The sequence below is a fragment of the Bufo bufo genome, chromosome 4, assembly GCF_905171765.1.
Source record: "Bufo bufo chromosome 4, aBufBuf1.1, whole genome shotgun sequence".
Taxonomy (NCBI): domain Eukaryota; kingdom Metazoa; phylum Chordata; class Amphibia; order Anura; family Bufonidae; genus Bufo; species Bufo bufo.
Window position 1 is genome coordinate 431068641 of NC_053392.1, and position 22572 is coordinate 431091212.

Sequence of the window (22572 nt, forward strand, 5' to 3'; positions counted from 1 at the left end):
GGGTCTGCCAGTAGATGGCGCTGTATCATTATCTTCCACGTTACAGAGGGCGTCACCGATCTCCACTCCAATCGCAGATGCGTTGTGCGTGTCACTTGGCGCTAGTAGAGCTGGTCCTGGCAGTGGGGTAGTAAGATCACGTCACGTCATCGCATGTATGTGCAGCTCCTACAATGGTGGATAGAAGGTGTTTTATTAGAGTGTTTATACGTGTACATAACCTTTATGTTTGCACATTGAGAGGTCTCTAGTGTACATTCCTATCACCGCAGTCACTCCGGGTGAGCGCAGTCCAGCTGTGACGTCTGGTAATGTCGCTCTCTTTGGAACACTTCCTGTGCCTTCCGTCCTCCTCTCGGTAGATTACTACTTCCTGTCAGGGCGCTCTGATAGGACGGGGCCCTGGCGCTCGCCTCTGAGGGAGATTGCATGCTCCTCTATGGTGAGTGCAACTCCTGTGCTCGGGGGCACCACACCGGTATCAGTGCCCTGGGTAATGGTGCGTGTTTGTTAAGTTACGGAGTGTGCTTTGTGAATGCTCAGTATACCGATGAAAGGTCGAAAAGCATGACTGTAAGTGGCCTGCATGGCTGTACTTGTCTTCCAGACTTCGAAAGACTTTAGCAGGTGCTCACTGCCAGTGACGGAAAACTTTCAGTCACATTTGTTATGACCCACTGCCAAAATCAGGGGCTCCTCAACCGGCCATCTGTACTCAGTGCTGACCGGGGGCTCCTCAACCGGCCATCTCTACTGACCGGGGGCTCCTCAACCGGCCATCTGTACTGAGTGCTGACCGGGGGCTTCTCAACCGGCCATCTGTACTGAGTGCTGACCGTGGGCTTCTCAACCGGCCATCTGTACTGAGTGCTGACCGGGGGCTCCTCAACCGGCCATCTGTACTCAGTGCTGACCGGGGGCTCCTCAACCGGCCATCTCTACTGACTGGGGGCTCCTCAACCGGCCATCTGTACTGAGTGCTGACCGGGGGCTTCTCAACCGGCCATCTGTACTGAGTGCTGACCGTGGGCTTCTCAACCGGCCATCTGTACTGAGTGCTGACCGGGGGCTCCTCAACCGGCCATCTGTACTCAGTGCTGACCGGGGGCTCCTCAACCGGCCATCTCTACTGACCGGGGGCTCCTCAACTGGCCATCTGTACTGAGTGCTGACCGGGGGCTTCTCAACTGGCCATCTGTACTGAGTGCTGACCGTGGGCTTCTCAACCGGCCATCTGTACTGAGTGCTGACCGGGGGCTCCTCAACCGGCCATCTGTACTGAGTGCTGACCGGGGGCTCCTCAACCGGCCATCTGTACTGAGTGCTGACCGGGGGCTCCTCAACCGGCCATCTGTACTGAGTGCTGACCGGGGGCTCCTCAACCGGCCATCTCTACTGACTGGGGGCTCCTCAACCGGCCATCTGTACTGAGTGCTGACCGGGGGCTTCTCAACCGGCCATCTGTACTGAGTGCTGACCGGGGGCTCCTCAACCGGCCATCTGTACTGAGTGCTGACCGGGGGCTCCTCAACCGGCCATCTGTACTGAGTGCTGACCGGGGGCTCCTCAACCGGCCATCTGTACTGAGTGCTGACCGGGGGCTCCTCAACCGGCCATCTCTACTGACCGGGGGCTCCTCAACCGGCCATCTGTACTGAGTGCTGACCGGGGGCTTCTCAACCGGCCATCTGTACTGAGTGCTGACCGGGGCCTTCTCAACCGGCCATCTGTACTGAGTGCTGACCGGGGGCTTCTCAACCGGCCATCTGTACTGAGTGCTGACCGGGGGCTTCTCAACCGGCCATCTGTACTGAGTGCTGACCGGGGGCTTCTCAACCGGCCATCTGTACTGAGTGCTGACCGGGGGCTTCTCAACCGGCCATCTGTACTGAGTGCTGACCGGGGGCTTCTCAACCGGCCATCTGTACTGAGTGCTGACCGGGGGCTTCTCAACCGGCCATCTGTACTGAGTGCTGACCGGTGGCTTCTCAACCGGCCATCTGTACTGAGTGCTGACCGGGGGCTTCTCAACCGGCCATCTGTACTGAGTGCTGACCGGGGGCTCCTCCACCGGCCGTCTGCAATGACCGGGGGCTCCTCCACCGGCCGTCTGCAATGACCGGGGGCTCCTCCACAGGCCGTCTGTAATGAACGGAGGCTCCTCAACTGGCCGTCTGTAAAATTATTATTAAAATATAATATGACCTAACCCCTCAGGTGAACACTGTCAAAAATATAAAATAAAAACTGTGCTAATAAAACATTTGTTTTGTCACCTGCAACACCAAGTGATCAAAAAGGCATATGTCCCCCAAAATAGTACCAATTTAACCGTCATCTCATCCCGCAAATAATGAGCCCCTACCTAAGACAATCGCCCAAAAAATAAAAAAAAACTATGGCTCTCAGACTATGGAGACACTAAAATGTTTTTTTTTTTTGTTATATTATTGTGTAAAACTTAAATTAAAAAAAGTAAACATATTAGGTATCGCTGCGTCAGTAAGAACCTGCTCTATAAAAATAGCACATGATCTAACCTGTCAGATGAACGTTGTAAATAATAAAAACTGCCAAAACGGCAATTTTTTGGCAAATTTTCAATTTTTTCCAGTAACAAAGCAAGGGTTAACAGCCAAACAAAACTCTATATTTATTGCCCTGATTCTGTAGTTTACAGAAACACCCCATATGTGGTCGTAAACTGCTGTGTGGCCACACAGCAGGTTGCAGAAGGAAAGGAATATATGCCATATGGTTTTTGGAAGGCAGTTTTTGCTGGACTGTGTTTTTTGACACCATGTCCCATTTGAAGCCCCCCTGATGCACCCCTAGAGTAGAAACTCCAAAAAAGTTACCCCATTTAAGAAACTACACCCCTCAAGGTATTCAAAACTGATTTTACAAACTTTGTTAACCCTTTAGGTGTTCCACAAGAGTTAATTGCAAATGGAGATGACATTTCAGAATTTCTTTTTTTTTGTTACTTTGCCTCACAAAAAGTGTAATATAGAGCAACCAAAAATCATATGTACCCTAAAATAGTACCAACAAAACTGCCACCTTTCCAACATGGTGTTCCTTTTTGGAGTTTCTACTCTAGGGGTGCATCAGGTTAACCCTTGCTTTGTTAGCGGGAAAAAATGATTAAAATGGAAAATCTGCCAAAAAAGGGAAATTCTGAAATTTCATCTCCATTTTCCATTATTTTTTGTGGAACACCTAAAGGGTTAACAACTTTTGTAAAATCAGTAATGAATACATTGAGGGGTGTAGTTTCTAAAATGGGGTAATTTTTGGGTGGTTTCTAACCCTTTCATGACCAAGGGTCATTGATGCCCCAGTGTCCAGGTCAAAATTTACAAATCTGACATGCGTCACTTTATGTGGTAATAGCTTTGGAACACTTTTACTTATCCAAGCCATTCTGAGATTGTTTTCTCGTGACACATTGTACTTCATGATAGTCATATATTTGAGTCAATATATTTCACCTTTATTCATGAAAAAATCCCAAATTTTCCAAATTTCAATTTCTCTGCTTCTAAAACAGAAAGTGATACCTAATAAAATATTTATTACTTAACATTCCCCATATGTCTACTTTATGTTGGCATCATTTTGGAAATGTCATTTCATTTTTTTAGGACGTTAGAAGGCTTAGAAGTTTAGAAGCAATTCTTAAAATTTTTAAGAAAATTTCCAAAACCCACTTTTTAACCACCTCAGCCCCCAGTGCTTAAACACCCTGAAAGACCAGGCCACTTTTTACACTTCTGACCTACACTACTTTCACCGTTTATTGCTCGGTCATGCAACTTACCACCCAAATTAATTTTACCTCCTTTTCTTCTCACTAATAGAGCTTTCATTTGGTGGTATTTCATTGCTGCTGACATTTTTACTTTTTTTGTTATTAATCGAAATTTAACGATTTTTTTTGCAAAAAAATGACATTTTTCACTTTCAGTTGTCAAATTTTGCAGAAAAAACGAGATCCATATATAAATTTTGCTCTAAATTTATTGTTTTACATGTCTTTGATAAAAAAAAATGGTTTGGGTAAAAGTTATAGCGTTTACAAACTATGGTACAAAAATGTGAATTTCCGCTTTTTGAAGCAGCTCTGACTTTCTGAGCACCTGTCATGTTTCCTGAGGTTCTACAATGCCCAGACAGTACAAACACCCCACAAATGACCCCATTTCGGAAAGTACACACCCTAAGGTATTCGCTGATGGGCATAGTGAGTTCATAGAACTTTTTATTTTTTGTCACAAGTTAGCGGAAAATTATGATTTTTTTTTTTTTTCTTACAAAGTCTCATATTCCACTAACTTGTGACAAAAAATAAAAAGTTCTATGAACTCACTATGCCCATCACGAAATACCTTGGGGTCTCTTCTTTCCAAAATGGGGTCACTTGTGGGGTAGTTCTACTGCCCTGGCATTCTAGGGGCCCAAATGTGTGGTAAGGAGTTTGAAATCAAATTCTGTAAAAAATGACCTGTGAAAACCGAAAGGTGCTCTTTGGAATATGGGCCCCTTTGCCCACTTAGGCTGCAAAAAAGTGTCACACATCTGGTATCTCTGTATTCAGTAGAAGTTGAGGAATGTGTTTTGGGGTGTCTTTTTACATATACCCATGCTGGGTGAGATAAATATCTTGGTCAAATGCCAACTTTGTATAAAAAAATGGGAAAAGTTGTCTTTTGCCAAGATATTTCTCTCACCCAGCATGGGTATATGTAAAATGACACCCCAAAACACATTCCCCACCTTCTCCTGAGTACGGAGATACCAGATGTGTGACACTTTTTTGCAGCCTAGGTGGGCAAAGGGGCCCATATTCCAAAGAGCACCTTTCGGATTTCACAGGTCATTTTTTACAGAATTTGATTTCAAACTCCTTACCACACATTTGGGCCCCTAGAATGCCCACTAACTTGTGACAAAAAATAAAAAATTCTAGGAACTTGCCATGCCCCTCACGGAATACCTTGGGGTGTCTTCTTTCCAAAATGGGGTCACTTGTGGGGTAGTTATACTGCCCTGGCATTTTCCAGGGGCCCTAATGTGTGGTAAGTAGGTAAATGACTTGTGAAATCCGAAAGGTGCTCTTTGGAATGTGGGCCCCTTTGCCCACCTAGGCTGCAAAAAAGTGTCACACATCTGGTATCTCCGTACTCAGGAGAAGGTGGGGAATGTGTTTTGGCGTGTCATTTTACATATACCCATGCTGGGTAAGAGAAATATCTTGGCAAAAGACAACTTTTCCCATTTTTTTTATACAAAGTTGGCATTTGACCAAGATATTTATCTCAAAAGAAGGGGAGTGAGCACTCTCAACACTCGGACCACAGGATATTGGGATCAATATGATATTTAATAGGACCTGATGGATCCAATCACATACATATAATAAAATTGATACATAAAAACACTAAAATTGATCGGTACCGATATATACACTGACAAGGGATAAATAACACAATTCAGTAAACCATTATAGCATTCAAGTTGCTCCTGGTACTGGTAGTACCACGAAAAAGTGTCCAGAGTAAAAGGCCACAAGTGGACCCTGTAGGACCGCAGACCGCTTCTCAGAAAAGTAGTTATCACGGACAGTTTGCAAAAAGTCTTAAACCAATATGGTGGATTCAATGTCCCATATAGTGCTCCGTGGTTATTTGTAAATAATATTACACTCCTTCCCGGTTCATAGATAAAGGTACAGCCGCTCCGGATAGTATGCTGCAACTACTTCACTCGGAGAAAAAGGTTCCTACCTGGTTCCTGATGTCCGCTCCCGCTGCCGCGTCTCAGAATATTCCACGAGAGGCGAGCTGCGCCGGCTGCTTCGGCGTCTAGCGTCAGCCGTCCCGTACTGATGACGTCGTACTATCGCGGGATTGAACAGGCAATGGTGGTACCTTAGTCAGATCCGTAGTCTGTATAGTAGAGTGGTTTCTATGTAAATATTTTCTCCTTTATAACTTCTTATCGCATGGCCATGCAACGGAAATCCAAAAGATTAGGTGGACGCTTCTCTCCTTAACACCAGACGCGTTTCGGGGAGTCTGCACCCCTTCATCAGTGGTTGAAGCGCCACTCATACCTCTCCACCTTTTATAGTCTATTAAGTAATCTCAAAAATCCGGATCCTGGATTCATTTTAGCAAGATTCCATCATTGCGGTTTTCATGCGGTTCAATTGCGGTTTTTCAACTCAGATGCGTTTTTTCTCATAATACATCCTGTACACTCCAGGATTATGTCATATTGTGTTTCAAAATAAAACTAATTAAAAACTTAGTTAGAAATTACATTTTAATCCATACAAATAGCAAATGTTTAAAAAATTAAGAATATAAATACATATAAATCTTTATAAATCTTCATTGTGATTTAAAATACTTATAAGATCCCTTGGCTGAAAATTTATGCTTATAATTTGATAGAGAGGATCGGGACAGATAATGAGGTTCTCTCTATCAAATTATAAGCATAAATTTTCAGCCAAGGGATCTTATAAGTATTTTAAATCACAATGAAGATTTATAAAGATTTATATGTATTTATATTCTTAATTTTTTAAACATTTGCTATTTGTATGGATTAAAATGTAATTTCTAACTAAGTTTTTAATTAGTTTTATTTTGAAACACAATATGACATAATCCTGGAGTGTACAGGATGTATTATGAGAAAAAACGCATCTGAGTTGAAAAACCGCAATTGAACCGCATGAAAACCGCAATGATGGAATCTTGCTAAAATTAATCCAGGATCCGGATTTTTGAGATTACTTAATAGACTATAAAAGGTGGAGAGGTATGAGTGGCGCTTCAACCACTGATGAAGGGGTGCAGACTCCCCGAAACGCGTCTGGTGTTAAGGAGAGAAGCGTCCACCTAATCTTTTGGATTTCCGTTGCATGGCCATGCGATAAGAAGTTATAAAGGAGAAAATATTTACATAGAAACCGCTCTACTATACAGACTACGGATCTGACTAAGGTACCACCATTGCCTGTTCAATCCCGCGATAGTACGACATCATCAGTACGGGACGGCTGACGCTAGACGCCGGCGCAGCTCGCCTCTCGTGGAAGATTCTGAGACGCGGCAGCGGGAGCGGACATCAGGAACCAGGTAGGAACCTTTTTCTCCGAGTGAAGTAGTTGCAGCATACTATCCGGAGCGGCTGTACCTTTATCTATGAACCGGGAAGGAGTGTAATATTATTTACAAATAACCACGGAGCACTATATGGGACATTGAATCCACCATATTGGTTTAAGACTTTTTGCAAACTGTCCGTGATAACTACTTTTCTGAGAAGCGGTCTGCGGTCCTACAGGGTCCACTTGTGGCCTTTTACTCTGGACACTTTTTCGTGGTACTACCAGTACCAGGAGCAACTTGAATGCTATAATGGTTTACTGAATTGTGTTATTTATCCCTTGTCAGTGTATATATCGGTACCGATCAATTTTAGTGTTTTTATGTATCAATTTTATTATATGTATGTGATTGGATCCATCAGGTCCTATTAAATATCATATTGATCCCAATATCCTGTGGTCCGAGTGTTGAGAGTGCTCACTCCCCTTCTTTTGGTATTTATCTGTTTTTGGGCTGGGCACCCAAGTTGAGTTAGCAGCACCCATCATAGCCGCCAATTGTGAGCCAACCACTTATTCACATTTCTACAAGATATTTATCTCACCCAGCATGGGTATATGTAAAAAGACACCCCAAAACACATTCCTCAACTTCTCCTGAATACAGAGATACCAGATGTGTGACACTTTTTTGCAGCCTAGGTGGGCAAAGGTGCCCAAATTCCTTTTAGGAGGGCATTTTTAGACATTTGGATACCAGACTTCTTCTCACGCTTTGGGCCCCTAAAATGCCAGGGCAGTATAAATACCCCACATGTGACCCCATTTTGGAAAGAAGACACCCCAAGGTATTCAATGAGGGGCATGGCAAGTTCATAGAAAAAAAAAATTTTTGGCACAAGTTAGCGGAAATAGATTTTTTTGATTTTGTTCTCACAAAGTCTCCCTTTCCGCTAACTTGGGACAAAAATTTCAATCTTTCATGGACTCAATATGCCCCTCAGCGAATACCTTGGGGTGTCTTCTTTCCAAAATGGTGTTATTTGTGGGGTGTTTGTACTGCCCTGGCATTTGAGGGTCTCCACAATCATTACATGTATGCCCAGCATTAGGAGTTTCTGCTATTCTCCTTATATTGAGCATACGGGTAATGAGATTTTTTTTTTCCGTTCAGCCTCTGGGCTGAAAGAAAAAAATGAACAGCACAGATTTCTTCATTCGCATCGATCAATGTGGATGAAAAAATCTCTGCCAAAAAAAAAAAAGGAGGGGAAAGGCGTCTGCCAGGACATAGGAGCTCCGCCCAACATCCATACCCACTTAGCCCGTATGCCCTGGCAAACCCGATTTCTCCATTCACATCAATCGATGTGGATGAATAAATCATTGCCGGGATTATTTTTTTTATATATACAAAGTGTTTGCCAAAGTATATGAACACCGCCACCTCCTCAGCTCATATGCCTCGGCAAACGTATCTTTTACTGCAGAGGAGAAATCTCGTCTTGCAGCGCCGCATACACTGACTTTTGTGTAATCTGACAGCAGTGCAATGCTTCTGTCAGAATGCACATCAGTGCTGCAGCTAGTCGATCGGTTGGTCCACCTGAAAGGTAAAAAAAACAAAACAAAAAAGAAAAAACCAGGCCGCAACGCAATAACTTTATTAACTTTAGAACAGAACATATTAACTTTTTTTAAACTTTTTTTACTTACCGGTAATTTTTTTTTGTTTAGTTTTTTTTACCTTTATAGAACAAACCTCTCCTTCCCCATGGGACAATGTGCAAAGCGCAAATCGCCCAAAGATGTGGCAAAGTACGTTATGCACTTTATCCCAGGTGAAAGGAGAGGTTTGCAGCAGCTGAGAGTAAAAGGGCCCTAATAGCCCTGTGTGCCTGTCCTGTGAGATGCAATCCCTATGCTAAGTGTACCTGTGTGTGGTACTTCCGGAAACACTCTCCATAGCATAAGGCAGGGTGGTCAGCACAGTCAGGACAGAAATAGCGGGTGTCACGCCTTATTCCACTCCTGCTACAGACACGACATCTTTTTCGGGGTGACGGTTGGGTTGAGGTACCAGGAACGACACTGGGGAAATGTCGCTCGTGTAGACGGCTAACTACACTGGTGGATGGGGCCACGGAACCTCCTGGGTAAAGGAGGTTCTCGATGATCTCTTCCTGGAATTTGAGGAAGGATCCTGTTCTCCCAGCCTTACTGTAGAGAACAAAACTATTATACAGCGCCAATTGAATTAAATATACAGACACCTTCTTATAACAGCGTCTGGTTCTGCGGGAAACTAAATACGGAGACAACATCTGGTCATTGAAGTCCACCCCTCCCATGAGCGCATTATAGTCGTGGACACAGAGGGGCTTTTCAATGACACGGGTTGCTCGCTCAATTTGGATTGTCGTGTCTGCGTGAATGGAGGAGAGCATGTAAACGTCACGCTTGTCTCTCCATTTCACCGCGAGCAGTTCTTCGTTACACAAGGCAGCCCCCTCCCACCTTGCAAGACGGGTGGTTACAAGCCGTTGGGGGAAGCCCACGCAACTAGTTCGCGCGGTGCCACAGGCGCAAATCCGTTCTAGAAACAAATGCCTAAAGAGGGCCACACTTGTGTAGAAATTGTCCACATAAAGATGGTACCCCTTGCCGAATAAGGGTGACACCAAGTCCCAGACTGTCTTCCCACTGCTCCCCAGGTAGTCAGGGCAACCGACCGGCTCCAGGGTCTGATCTTTTCCCTCATAGATCCGAAATTTGTGGGTATAGCCTGTGGCCCTTTCACAGAGCTTATACAATTTGACCCCATACCGGGCACGCTTGCTTGGGATGTATTGTTTGAAGCCAAGGCGCCCGGTAAAATGTATTAGGGACTCGTCTACGCAGATGTTTTGCTCAGGGGTATACAAATCTTCAAATTTCTGGTTGAAATGGTCTATGAGGGGCCGAATTTTGTGGAGCCGGTCAAAAGCAGGGTGGCCTCTGGGACGGGAGGTGGTGTTGTCGCTAAAATGCAGAAAACGCAGGATGGTCTCAAATCGTGTCCTGGACATAGCAGCAGAGAACATGGGCATGTGATGAATCGGGTGCGTTGACCAATATGACCGCAATTCATGCTTTTTTGTCAGGCCCATGTTGAGGAGAAGGCCCAGAAAAATTTTAAGTTCGGAAACTTGGACTGGTTTCCACCGGAAAGGCTGGGCATAATAGCTTCCCGGGTTTGCGGTTATAAATTGTGTGGCATACCGGTTTGTCTCTGCCACGACTAAGTCCAAGAGCTCCGCAGTCAAGAACAGCTCAAAAAATCCCAGGGCCGAACCGATTTGAGCCGTCTCAACCCGAACTCCAGACTGGGCGGTGAAAGGGCGAACTACTGGTGCGGCTGAAGTTGGTGACTGCCAATCAGGATTTGCCAGCACCTCAGGGACTCTAGGGGCCTGTCTGTGCGGTGGCTGCGACGGGGTAACTATTGCACGTGCCACCGTACCAGCTTCAACTGCCCTTCTGGTGCTCGCTACTTCACCATGTTGTACGGCAGTGCTGGTACTAGGTCCAGGAAGGGCTGCGCTGCTGGTGTATGCCTCACCACGTGATCCGGCAGCGACAGCCCCACTCTGCTGCTTTTGAAGCGGATCCTGCGCAACCTGTGGTCTAGCGACATGGGGCCGGGTACGCCTGGTGCTGCCAGGGACCTCCACCTCCTCGTCCGAACTTTGGGTCAGAGAGCCACTGCTTTCCACAGGTTCATATTCTGACCCGCTAGATTCGTCAGATGAGGGTTCCCACTCCTCATCCGACTGGGTCAGAATCCTGTAGGCCTCTTCAGAAGAATACCCCCTGTTTGACATTTTGGACTACTAAATTTAGGGGTATTCCCTGAGACTACCCAAGAAAAAAAGCAAACCTGTCTTACAAAGGGGAGGCTAGTAGAAGTAGAAGTACCGGAGGCTGCTGCGGTTGATAAAAAATATCAAAACTGATTTTTTTTTTATCGCCGCAGTGCGTGTAAAGTGAATGTGCAGTGATCAAAAAAAAATATTTTTTTGTCACTGCGGTGGGGCGGGTGTGGGTGAACGCACGTGTGGGCGACCGATCAGGCCTGATCGGGCAAACACTGCGTTTTGAGTGGAGGGCGAGCTAAGGTGACACTAATACTATTATAGATCTGACCGTGATCAGTTTTGATCACTTACAGATACTATAAAAGTACAAATGCTGATTAGCGATACGCTAATCAGCGAATAAAAGTGACTGCGGTGGGGTGGGCGCTAACTACCTAAGGCTACTTTCACACTTGCGCTTGATCGGATCCGTTCTGAACGGATCCGATCATATTAATGCAGACGGAGGCTCCGTTCAGAACGGATCCGTCTGCATTAATAACTTAGAAAAATTTCTAAGTGCGAAAGTAGCCTGAGCGGATCCGTTCAGACTTTCAATGTAAAGTCAATGGGGGACGGATCCGCTTGAAGATGACACCATATGGTGTCATCTTCAAGCGGATCCGTTCCCATTTACTTACATTGTAAGTCTGGACGGATCCGCACGGCCAGGCGGACACCCGAACGCTGCAAGCAGCGTTCAGCTGTCCGCCTGGCCGTGCGGAGGCGAGCGGAGCGGAGGCTGAACGCCGCCAGACTGATGCAGTCTGAGCGGATCCGCATCCATTCAGACTGCATCAGGGCTGGACGGAAGCGTTCTGCTCCGCTCGTGAGCCCCTTCAAACGGAGCTCCCGAGCGGACAGCAGAACGCTAGTGTGAAAGTAGCCTAACCAAGGGGCCTAAACTATCCCTAAAACCTAACAGCCAATACTAGTGAAAAAAAAAAGTGACAGTTTACACTGATCACTTTTTGTCTTTCACTAGTGATTGACAGGGGTGATCAAAGGGTTAATTGGGGTGCAGGGGGGTGATCAGGGGCTACAGTGAAGTGTTTGGTGCTACTCACAGTTCAGTCTGCTTCTCTGCTGGATCCAACTGACGAAAAGGACCAGCAGAGAAGCCATATAACAGATCATATTTACTAATATGATCTGTTATATGGCTTGTGATTGGATTTTTTAAAAATGATCGTTGCTGGCAGGCTAGTGACGAACTTCTTCTTTAACTTTTGCCGGCCCGCGATGCGCGGGCCGGCTTTGAGCGAAATCTCGCGAGATGACGCGTATATGCGTGACTCTGCGCAGCGCTGCCACCTCCGGAACGCGATCCTGCGTTAGGCGGTCCGGAGGTGGTTAAGGGCCAGTTCAGGTCTAAAGTCACTTTGTGGGGCTTACATAGTGGAAACCCCCATAAATGACCCCATTGTAGAAACTACACCCCTCCAAGTTACTCAAAACTGATTTTACAAACTTTGTTAACCCTTTGGCCTCTTTCACACGGGCGTTGCGGGAACACCCGCGATTTTTCTGCGCGAGTGCAAAACATTGTAATGTGTTTTGCAATCGCGTGAGAAAAATCATGCATGTTTGGTACCCAAACCCGAACTTCTTCACAGAAGTTCGGGCTTGGGTTAGGTGTTGTGTAGATGTTATTATTTTCCCTTATAACATGGTTATAAGGGAAAGTAATAGCATTCTGAATACAGAATGCTTAGTAGGTGATCAATTGAGGGTTAAAAAAAAATTAACTCACCTTCTCCTCTTGTTCGCGTAGTTACCGGTCTCTTCTTTACTTCTTTAATGATGAGCTGTGGGCTAAAGGACCTTTGGTGACGTCAGATCACATGCTCCAATCACATGGTCCATCACCGTGGTGATGGACCATGTGATCTGACGTCACCACAGGTCCTACCCGATAGTTCATCATTATAGAAGTAAAGAAGAGACCGGGAACTACGCGAACAAGAGGAGAAGGTGAGTTAATTTTTTTTTTTTTTTTTTAACACTGAATTGATCACCTACTAAGCATTCTGTATTCAGAATGCTATTATTTTCCCTTATAACCATGTTATAAGGGAAAATAATAGTGTATAGACTGTCACCTAGCAACCATGCGTGAAAATCGCACCGCATCCGCACTTGCTTGCGGATGCTTGCGATTTTCACGCAACCCCATTCACTTCTATGGGGCCTGCGTTGCGTGAAAAACGCAGAATATAGAGCATGCTGCGATTTTCACGCAACGCACAAGTGATGCGTGAAAATCACCGCTCATGTGAACGGCCCCGTAGAAATTAATGGGTCGGTATTCAGTGCGGGTGCAATGCATTCAACTCACGCATCGCATCCGCGCGGAATACTCGCCCGTGTGAAAGGGGCCTTTAGGCGTTCCACAAGAATTAAAGGAAAATGGAGATGAAATTTCTAAATTTCACTTTTTTGGCAGATTTTCCATTTTATTAATTTTTTTTCTGTAACACATTGAGGGTTAACAGCCAAACAAAACTCAATATTTATTACCCTGATTCCGCGGTTTACATAAACACCCCACATGTGGTCGTAAACTGCTGTACGGGCGCTCGGCAGGGCGCAGAAGGAAAGGAATGCCATACGGTTTTTGGAAGGCAGATTGTGCTGGATTGGTTTTCTGAACGCCATATGTTTTTTATTTTTCTGCCGATCGTCTTGTGCAGGGGCTCGTTTTTTTGCAGAAAGTGTTAAGGTTTTTATTGGTACCATTTTTGGGTACATAGGATTTTTTGATCATTCATTATTACACTTTATGGGGCAAGGTGACCCAAAAATTGGCTGTTTTGGAACAGTTTTCATTTATTTATTTTTACAGCGTTCATCTGAGGAGTTAGGTCATGTGATAGTTTTATAGAAAAGATCGTTACGGACGTGGCAATACCTAATATGTATACTTTTTCTTATTTTTTTTAAGTTTTACACAATAATAGCATTTCTGAAACCAAATAAATGATGTTTTAGTGTCTCTATAGTCTGAGAGCCATAGCTTTTTAGTTTTTGGGCGATTGTCTTAAATAGGGTATCATTTTTTGCGGAACGAGGTGACTGTTTGATTGGTACTATTTTGGGGGTCATAAGCCTTTTTGATTGCTTGCTGTTGCACTTTTTTGTGATGTAAGGTGACAAAAATAGCTTTTTTGGCACTTTTTTAAATTTTTTTTATGGTGTTTATCGGACGGGGTCTATCATGTGATATATTTATAGAGACTGTTGTTACGGACGCGGTGACACCTAATATGTGTATTTTATTTTTTCATTTTTTTTATAGCAAAAGGCAATTTCTTTTTTTAATTTACATTTATTTATTTATTTATTTTTCATTTTTATTATTTTCACTTTCTTTTTTTATCAAGTCCCTCTTGGATCATGAAGATCCAGTGGGGCTGATGGCTGTACTATACTTTGCAATTCTCTTGCATTGCAAAGTATAATACTATTAGATGCCCTGTAGGTGGCAACAGCGGACGCTTTTGCAAAGCGTCCGGTTGCCATGGCAACCATCGAGTGCTGCAATCACAGCGCTGCTGCCCTGATGGTTGAGAGAGGGAGCTCCCTCCCTCTATTAACCCCATAAATCCCGCAACCGCGGCATCTATGGGGTTACAGTAGAGTGTCAGCATAGAGCTGACACTCTCTGCTGATGGCGGCGGCTCAGTAATGGAGCCGCCGCCATCACACACAGCAGGGGGATCGGGGGGGGGGTTCGGGGGCAGCGCTGGAAGGGGGGGGGGATCGTTGGGGTATGGCCGCCAATATTGAGGGAGGCTGGGGCGGGTGAGAATGAATGCATGGGGCGGGGAGGGGGCGGACCGCATCAGGGCAGCTGCCTCTAGATGAGCTGCAGGCAGACACAAGGGGGGGCTTGGAGGGGCACAGATGGGGTGCACAGCCACAGATCGGGGGCACAGATGGGGAAGGGGGGGTATTATGAGGACCCTACCTGATTTCATGCTCTGATCTGCAGAGCGCAGATCAGAGCATGAAACCGGCATTTTTTTCACTGCCGCGATTCGATTGGTTAGTCTGCACAGACTAACCAATCGGATCGATTGTCGACAAGGGGCCACTCTGATTGGTCCCTTGCCGGCATTACTAGACTGTATGCTGTCCGTGACAGCAGCAGGGCTCGGGCAGAAGCTTTATTCCAAGCGCTTTGCAGCGCTTAGATTAAAGAGCTGGTTTGACGTTTATATACGTGGTAGCTGCACGGGGTATGTGCAGCTATCATGTATATATACAGATTGCGGTCGGGAAGGGGTTAAAAAATGGGTTTTGGAAATTTTCCGAAAAGTTTTAAGATTTGCTTCTAAGCCTTCTAATGTCCCAAAAAAATAAAATGTCATTTACAAAATGATCCAAACATGTAGACATATGGGGAATGTAAAGTAATAACTATTTTTGGAGGTATTATTATCTATTCTAAAAATAGAGAAATTTAAATTTGCAAATTTGCTAATTTTTCAACATATTTGGTAAAATTATTTTTAATAAAAATAAAATTTTTGACTTAATTTTACCACTGTAATGAAGTACAATATGTGACGAGAAAACAGTCTCAGAATGGCATGGATAAGTAAAAGCGTTTAAAAGTTATCTTGACATAAAGTGACACTTGTCAGATTTGAATAAAATTGCCTGGTCCTTAAGGGGTTAATAGTTCCCATAAGGATCCAGAACAAGCAATCATCAGATGCATTAGCTTTGGAGTCTATTAGCAATACACTATGGAAGTCATTCATGAAACAGGTATATACCACATTTGTGGTGTTTATCTGGCGCAAATTCTGTCGCATGTCATGTTGAGGCAGAATCTGCAACTTCTTCCCTGCTCACGCCAGGTCTTAAAAAGGGAGCGTGGCGGAGAAGGGGACAGGCCTGTCTCGTTTATCATTTTCTACGCAAGGAAGCTGTCTTAGGCCTCTTTCACACAAGTGTAACGGATTGACTCCGGATGCATTCAGGTTGCATTCAGTGAAACTTGCACCATTTTGCAAGTCAGTTTTGTCTGCGATTGCGATCAGTTTTTTCCACGCGGGTGCAATGCATTTTGATGCGTTTTTCACGTGCGTGATAAAAAACCGAAGGTTTACAAACAGCAACCATCAGTGAAAAACGCATTGCATCTGCACTTGCTTCCGGATGCAATGTGTTTTTCACTAAAGCCCCATTCACTTCTATGGTCCAGGGCTGCGTGAAAAACGCTGAATATAAAACATTCTGCATTCTTCACGCCGCGCAGAACTGATGCGTGAGAAAAACCGCTCATGTACACAGACCCATTGAAATGAATGGGTCAGGATTCAGTGCGGGTGCTATGCGTTCACGTCACGCATTGCATCCTCCCAGAAAACTCACTCGTGTGAAAGTGGCCTTATATTTAGAAGTGGCGGAGGGTCCGCCGAAGTTATGTAGAGGCCAACGCCTCTTCCTAACTCTGGCTATCCACCACCACGTCTTAGTAAATGTGCCCCTATGGAACGAATGTACAGCAGCTTCTTGTCACTCAGGAGGACTGTCTGCCACACACACTCCGGCTCCTCCGATCCTTGCGAGAGGAGCCAGTGCACAGCCAGGAGAGCATGCTTCCGGTCTTTATCCTCAAAGATACCGTGGGTCACATTTGACCACAGCAGCTGAGGCGTTTAATCGATGTTAGGGCTCTTTCACACTTGCGTTATTGTCTTCAGGCATAGAGTTCCGTCGTCGGGGCTCTATGCCGGAAGAATCCTGATCAGGATTATCCTAATGCATTCTGAATGGAGAGAAATCCGTTCAGGATGCATCAGGATGTCTTCAGTTCCGGAACGGAACGTTTTTTGGCCGGAGAAAATACCGCAGCATGCTGCGCTTTTTGCTCCGGCCAAAAATCCGGAACACTTGCCGCAAGGCCGGATCCGGAATTAATGCCCATTAAAAAGGCATTGATCCGGATCCGGCCTTAAGCTAAACGTCGTTTCGGCGCATTGCCGGAGCCGACATTTAGCTTTTTCAGAGTGGTTACCATGGCTGCCGGGACGCTAAAGTCCTGGCAGCCATGGTAAAGTGTAGTGGGGAGCAGGGGCGCAGTATACTTACCGTCTGTGCGGCTCCCGGGGCGCTTCAGAGTGACGTCAGGGCGCCCCAAGCGCATGGATCACGTCATCCATGCGCATGGGGCGCTCTGACGTCACTCTGGAGCGCCCCGGGAGCCGCACGGACGGTAAGTATACTGCTCCCCCGCTCCCCGCTCCTACTATGGCAACCAGGACTTTAATAGCGTCCTGGGTGCCATAGTAACACTGAACGCATTTGGAAGACGGTTCCGTCTTCAAATGCTTTCAGTACACTTGCGTTTTTCCGGATCCGGCGTGTAATTCCGGCAAGTGGCGTACACGCCGGATCCGGACAACGCAAGTGTGAAAGAGGCCTTAGAAACATATTTCAAGTCCTGACCACAGACTTAAAGTTACAGAAGGGGTTTAGGCCTCGTGCACATGACCATATTTTTCATCTGTGTGCCATCTTCTTCTTTTCTTTTTTTTTTTCCCCCCGGATATCACACGGTCAGATTCGTTCCTTTGGTGCCATGCATACATCTGTAGTTTTTGTGAATCCGTGTGTTCTTTTCTGGTCCGTATTTCAGGTGAGAATAGCACTTGAAGTGCAGGCAGAAGGTATCTGTATTTTGTGGACCAGGACCATATCAGTGTGCTACGCTCTAGGGTTCCCAGAGAATATGCCTTTTTGATCACTTGCTGTTGCAATTTTTGTGATGTAATGTGACAAAAATGGCTTTTTTTTTTACGGTGTTCACCTGAGTGGTTAGGTCATATAATATTTTTATAGAGCTGGTTGTCACAGACGTGGCGATACCTAATATGTGTTTTTTTTTATATATATTTCACTTTAGCACAATAATAGCAGTTTTGAAACAAAAAAAATGTTTTAGTGTCTCCGTGTTCTGAGAGCTATAGTTTTTTTTATTTTTTGGGCGATTGTCTTAGGTAGGGGCTAATTTTTTGCGGGATGAGGTGACGTTTTTATTCATACCATTGTGGGGGGACATAGGCCTTTTTGATCGCTTGGTGTTGCACTTTTTGTGATGTAAGGTGACAAAAATGGCTTTTTTTTTTATGGTGTTTATCGGACAGGGTGGATCATGTGATATATTTATAGAGCCGGTCATTACGGACGCTGCGATACCTAATATGTGTGGGTTTTGTGTTTTTTTTATTATAAAATAAGGGGAAAGGGGCGTTTTTTTTTTTCTTTTTTACTTTAATAATTTTATTAAAAACACTTTATTCTTTACTTTATTTATGACATTCACTTTTGGGGGTCTGATCCCCTCTGTAATGCATTACAATATATCTGTATTGTAATGCATCGCCTGTTAGTTTATGACACTGAGTCATACACTAACAGGTTGCCTAGGAGACCCAGCCTGAGGCTGGATCTCCTCGGCTCCCGTAGAAGGCAGTTCCCGATGCCGTGCAAGGCATTGGGCAGCCTCTGCACGGCATCAGGCTGCCTTGTGTCGCATCGTGTCCCCGCCACAGCAGTGTGTCGTTCACCTGACACAAACCTCTTCTATGTCGCGGTCAGCGGCATAGAAGGGGTTAATCCGCCGGAATCTGCTTTTACAGCGAAGCCGGCGGATACAGCAGGAGCCCGGCTACCACGGACCGCCAGGCCCCTGCAGTGATCGCGCGTGCACCCCTCCGGTGCCCGCACAATCACTATGACGTACTATTACGTCAAATTGCGGGAACTCAGTGGTTCCCATGACGTAACAGTACGTCAAAGGTCGGGAACAGGTTAAGGACGAATATCGATTTTTCTCAATGTATTTTTTTTATTTTTTATGTAGGCATATTAAGGCTTGTTTTTTGCAGGGTGAATTTTATTTCTTATTGACACCATTTTGGGCACATAACTTACCTATTTGCGCATTATAAATGATGCCTGTTTTCGGGTCTCCACTCCCAGTGGAGAATACTGTAGATGTGTGTTGTTTTTATTTTGGTTTTCTTTACTTTTACAAATTTAAAACCACTTTTTATGGAAAAAATTGTTCTTTTTAAAAAAACTTTATTAGCCTTCCTTTATTTTTTGATTGTTTAGTGCCAATAGGAGACAAGGCTATTATAATGCAGTGGTATACCTTGTACGTCTGGTACAATGGAAAGATCTGCTCCTGTTCTGTGTTTAGATCAACACCTGGTTTTGGCTCACAATCACTGACCGAATAGACCTCCTTTATGAAAACTGTCTTAGCTGCCCATAAAAAAAAAATCAGAGCTCGCCTTTCATTTCTTAGTGTTTTCAAAAAATGATGGTTGAGCAACAGCCAGTTTTGATGACTGTATTAATAAGGCCTTTGGATGCTGTTACTGCATCAACAAACGTGCATTCAGAACGCAGTTTTATTTATTGTAGGCAGCGGAAATGAGTTAAATAATTTAGAGGACTTCTAGTTGGTCGCGCTCGCTAGCATTAACCACCTCCTTAGAATGGATGGGGGGGACCCCATTCTCAGCTTAGGCCTTAATCACACGGTCAGTGGTTTGCATCAGTGACAAAAACTAGGAGTAGAACCTACACAGTATAGGTATAATGGAAAGATGTCCACTACTGTGGTTTTGGCTCGCAGTAACTGATGGAAATCGCTTACCTACGGCCTCGTTCACATCTCCATTTGAAGATCTGGCAGTTTTTTTAGTCCGCCAACAGCTGGCATTTGCACTGGATCAGGCTGCCAGATCTCTGAAACGGAGATGTGAACGCAGCCAAACACTGACTGTATGGATAAGGCCTAGGTGCAGGACCTAGAGGTAGGATCTGGTATCTCCCATCAATGCTGCATTAAAGACCACACCGATTGTATTTAAGAAAATCGTTTTTTTTTTATTTGGTTGACATTTTAGCATTATTTGCTTCTCAATCTAGATGATAATGTATTTTCCCTTTACTGTGTTCACTTCAAGATCAGTAGAGATGGTGATCCACTGGAAAAAAGGCCTTCTGTTTGCATTGTGCACTTTATCCTACGTTGAATGTTTCGCGGTCGATGAAATACCGGATGAGTGGATGCTTCTCCATGTGGTCCAGGGACAAATAGGTGCAGGAAACTACAGTTACCTGAGACTTAACCATGAAGGAAGGATAATACTGGAGATGAAGAGCCTGAAAGGTGATGCAGACATTTATGTTTCTGCTTCAACCCTTAATCCCAATTTTGATGAGTACGAGCTCCAATCTACAACATGTGGCCTGGATACAGTAGTTGTCCCAGACCATTTCAACCGCCCAGTGGGAATTGGAATTTATGGGCATCCATCTTCTCTCGAGAGTGAATTTGAAATTAAAGTATATTATGACAGAACTATTCAAGAGGACCCTTTTGCCGATGCCTCATATTACCCCGAACTCCTAGAGGCAAGTCGCAAACCACAAAAACAAGCCCCACAGGATGCACCTCAGGAGGAGGAATCTATGATACGAACTATATTAATAGGCATTCTCAAGATTGTTCTAGAGATACTTTTCTAAGTGCTAATATTTGTATTCTCTAACAAATTGATTTCTACTTCTATAAGAACTGGAATATTAAGAAATAAAGGACAACATCCAGGATGTAAGACGCACAGCAGCATTTCTTTCATCAGCTAAAAACTGACCAAAACAAATAACTCTAGAGACTTGGTTACCTCCTTTAAAATTAATTTTGCCCTTAACTGTTCTGGTTAGTTAATCTATGGCACTGCCCTTTTACAGTGGGGTGTAAAAACGGCTACTGTGTCCTGACAGGGCAAGACATGTCTCAGGCATGCTGCAACTAGTGTGTTTAATGGGGGTTGTCCAACAGTTAACATTTTTTTTTTTTAAAAGGCTCCACATGGTGTAAAATAATCATTTTTCCACCAGTCCGACACTTTCAGGTCCCATGCCAGTCTCTAATTCCTAGTCCCTTTTATCATGGAGCACATTATTGCTCAGCCAGCCTATCACTGGCTGAAATGAGTCATCACCGCAGCTGCTATGAGGAAGCAAAAACCAGGGGGGTGAAGAACCGAATCAGGAACAGCAGGGGAACTGTAAGGTGAACCTGATTTCTGTTATTTTAAACCATGCGGATATACCAAGCCCTGAATTTCAGAATCGTATCTTTAAAAGGTCACAAAAAAAAGCTTACTTTTGCAAAACTTTTACAACTTTTTGCATTTTTAAACCAGTTTTGGAAAGTGTGTTTGGTTAGCTTTGAAAATTAGTTACGCTCTAAATTTATCACTGTGGCTATTTTATTATAAAATTTTAAGCTGACTCCAGTAGAGGGGTGGTGTAAAAAATTGGAGTAGTAGTTCTAGCCAAAAGTGCCAAGTTGAAAGAGGTATTCCGGGAGTTCAGTGTTGATGACCAATCCTCCTCACGCCCCACTGATCAGCGTCGTCCTAGGCCAGTGACAATGTGTTTGTCAATCACATGGCCTAGACACAGTCCAGTCCCGTTCAAGTGAATGGGCCTGAGCTGCAATACCAGACACAGCCACTTGGCAGTGCTGCTGGGAGTTGGACCCCACTGATCTAATATTAATGACCTAACCTGAGAATAGGTCATCAATATCAAACTCTTAGTTTGTTAAAAGGCATTTTCTATGTGCAACAGTTGATACATTTGGAGCAAATTATTCTAACACAGACAAAATATTCCCCATCCCCCAATGCTTTTAAAGTCTCACTGGTACACACTTGTCTATAAAAGGAGCGTATCAAGTGTTACTGCTGTTGGCTTTACTATAGCATAGCCCATATGTTAGGTAAGTACTCATGTTGGTCTAAGGCCTCTTTCACACGATCAATATGGACTGCGTCAGGATCGGTTCATGGAAAAATTTGCTCATGTGAAAGAGGCCTAAATAGGAAACATCAGGAGCTGCAATATGAACAATTTTTTTTACCAAAATACATTTCTTACGAGGTTGCTTTTTCTGTATATAGAATTAGTTAATTGAGGATACAGTTTATGTAAACCAGAGTAGGGTCAGAAAGGGATTTCTAGCCGTCCAGTTCTTGCATGGACATGGCTTGGAAATAAAACATTAGCTGCCAGTAGTCATGTGTCTCTTCATTACAAGGGATGTGAACATAGTCAATGACTTGCAAAATGGTCTTCCAGTAAGGCAGGGGCTACATGCCAGACACCACCACTAAAACATTAAAGCAAGAAATAGAAAATAACTGCTAGAGAGTCTATAGCAGTTATTATTTTCTATTTCTTGCTTTAACATTATAGTGGTGGTGTCTTCCCCTTACAACGTGCCATACTTTGTTACTGTGAGAATGAAATGGCTCGGAATTAATGTCTTCTTTAGGGCTAAATTGGCCTGACAGCTGTAGACTTTATTTTACATGCCTAGTCTTTTTATTAGAGGAATGTGACTTCACCTGCAGTGCTGTGTAAGGTAATAAGCTTTGGTTGAAATAAAAAAAAGGCATTGAGGATAAAAAATAGCAGACTCTGGATACTTTCACACTAGAGTTT

General features: G+C 44.4%; 1 protein-coding gene across 6 annotated transcripts; it reads left to right on the top strand.

Annotated features, from left to right (window-relative positions):
- Positions 1–52: 52 nt before the first annotated feature.
- Positions 53–21549, top strand: C4H6orf120 (chromosome 4 C6orf120 homolog). 6 transcript variants are annotated; one of them, XM_040429345.1, is made up of 2 exons: positions 53–155; positions 20019–21549. In XM_040429345.1, exon 2 carries the CDS (start codon positions 20029–20031, stop codon positions 20581–20583), a length of 555 nt encoding a protein of 184 aa, XP_040285279.1. In that variant the 5' UTR covers positions 53–155; positions 20019–20028; the 3' UTR covers positions 20584–21549. The 6 variants fall into 6 exon arrangements, with proteins under 6 accessions (XP_040285279.1, XP_040285277.1, XP_040285276.1 ...); XM_040429343.1 differs by having other exon boundaries at positions 94–187; XM_040429342.1 differs by lacking the exon at positions 53–155 and adding an exon at positions 164–187 and having other exon boundaries at positions 20024–21549.
- The last annotated feature ends 1023 nt before the right edge of the window (positions 21550–22572 follow it).

Bases quoted from the DNA above. Each gene is read 5' to 3' on its own strand.
- C4H6orf120 (XM_040429341.1), top strand. From the start codon at position 430: ATGCTCCTCTATGGTGAGTGCAACTCCTGTGCTCGGGGGCACCACACC. The intron at 500-20,023 runs GTGCGTGTTTGT...CTTCAAGATCAG, and splicing joins TATCAGTGCCCTGGGTAATG to TAGAGATGGTGATCCACTGG.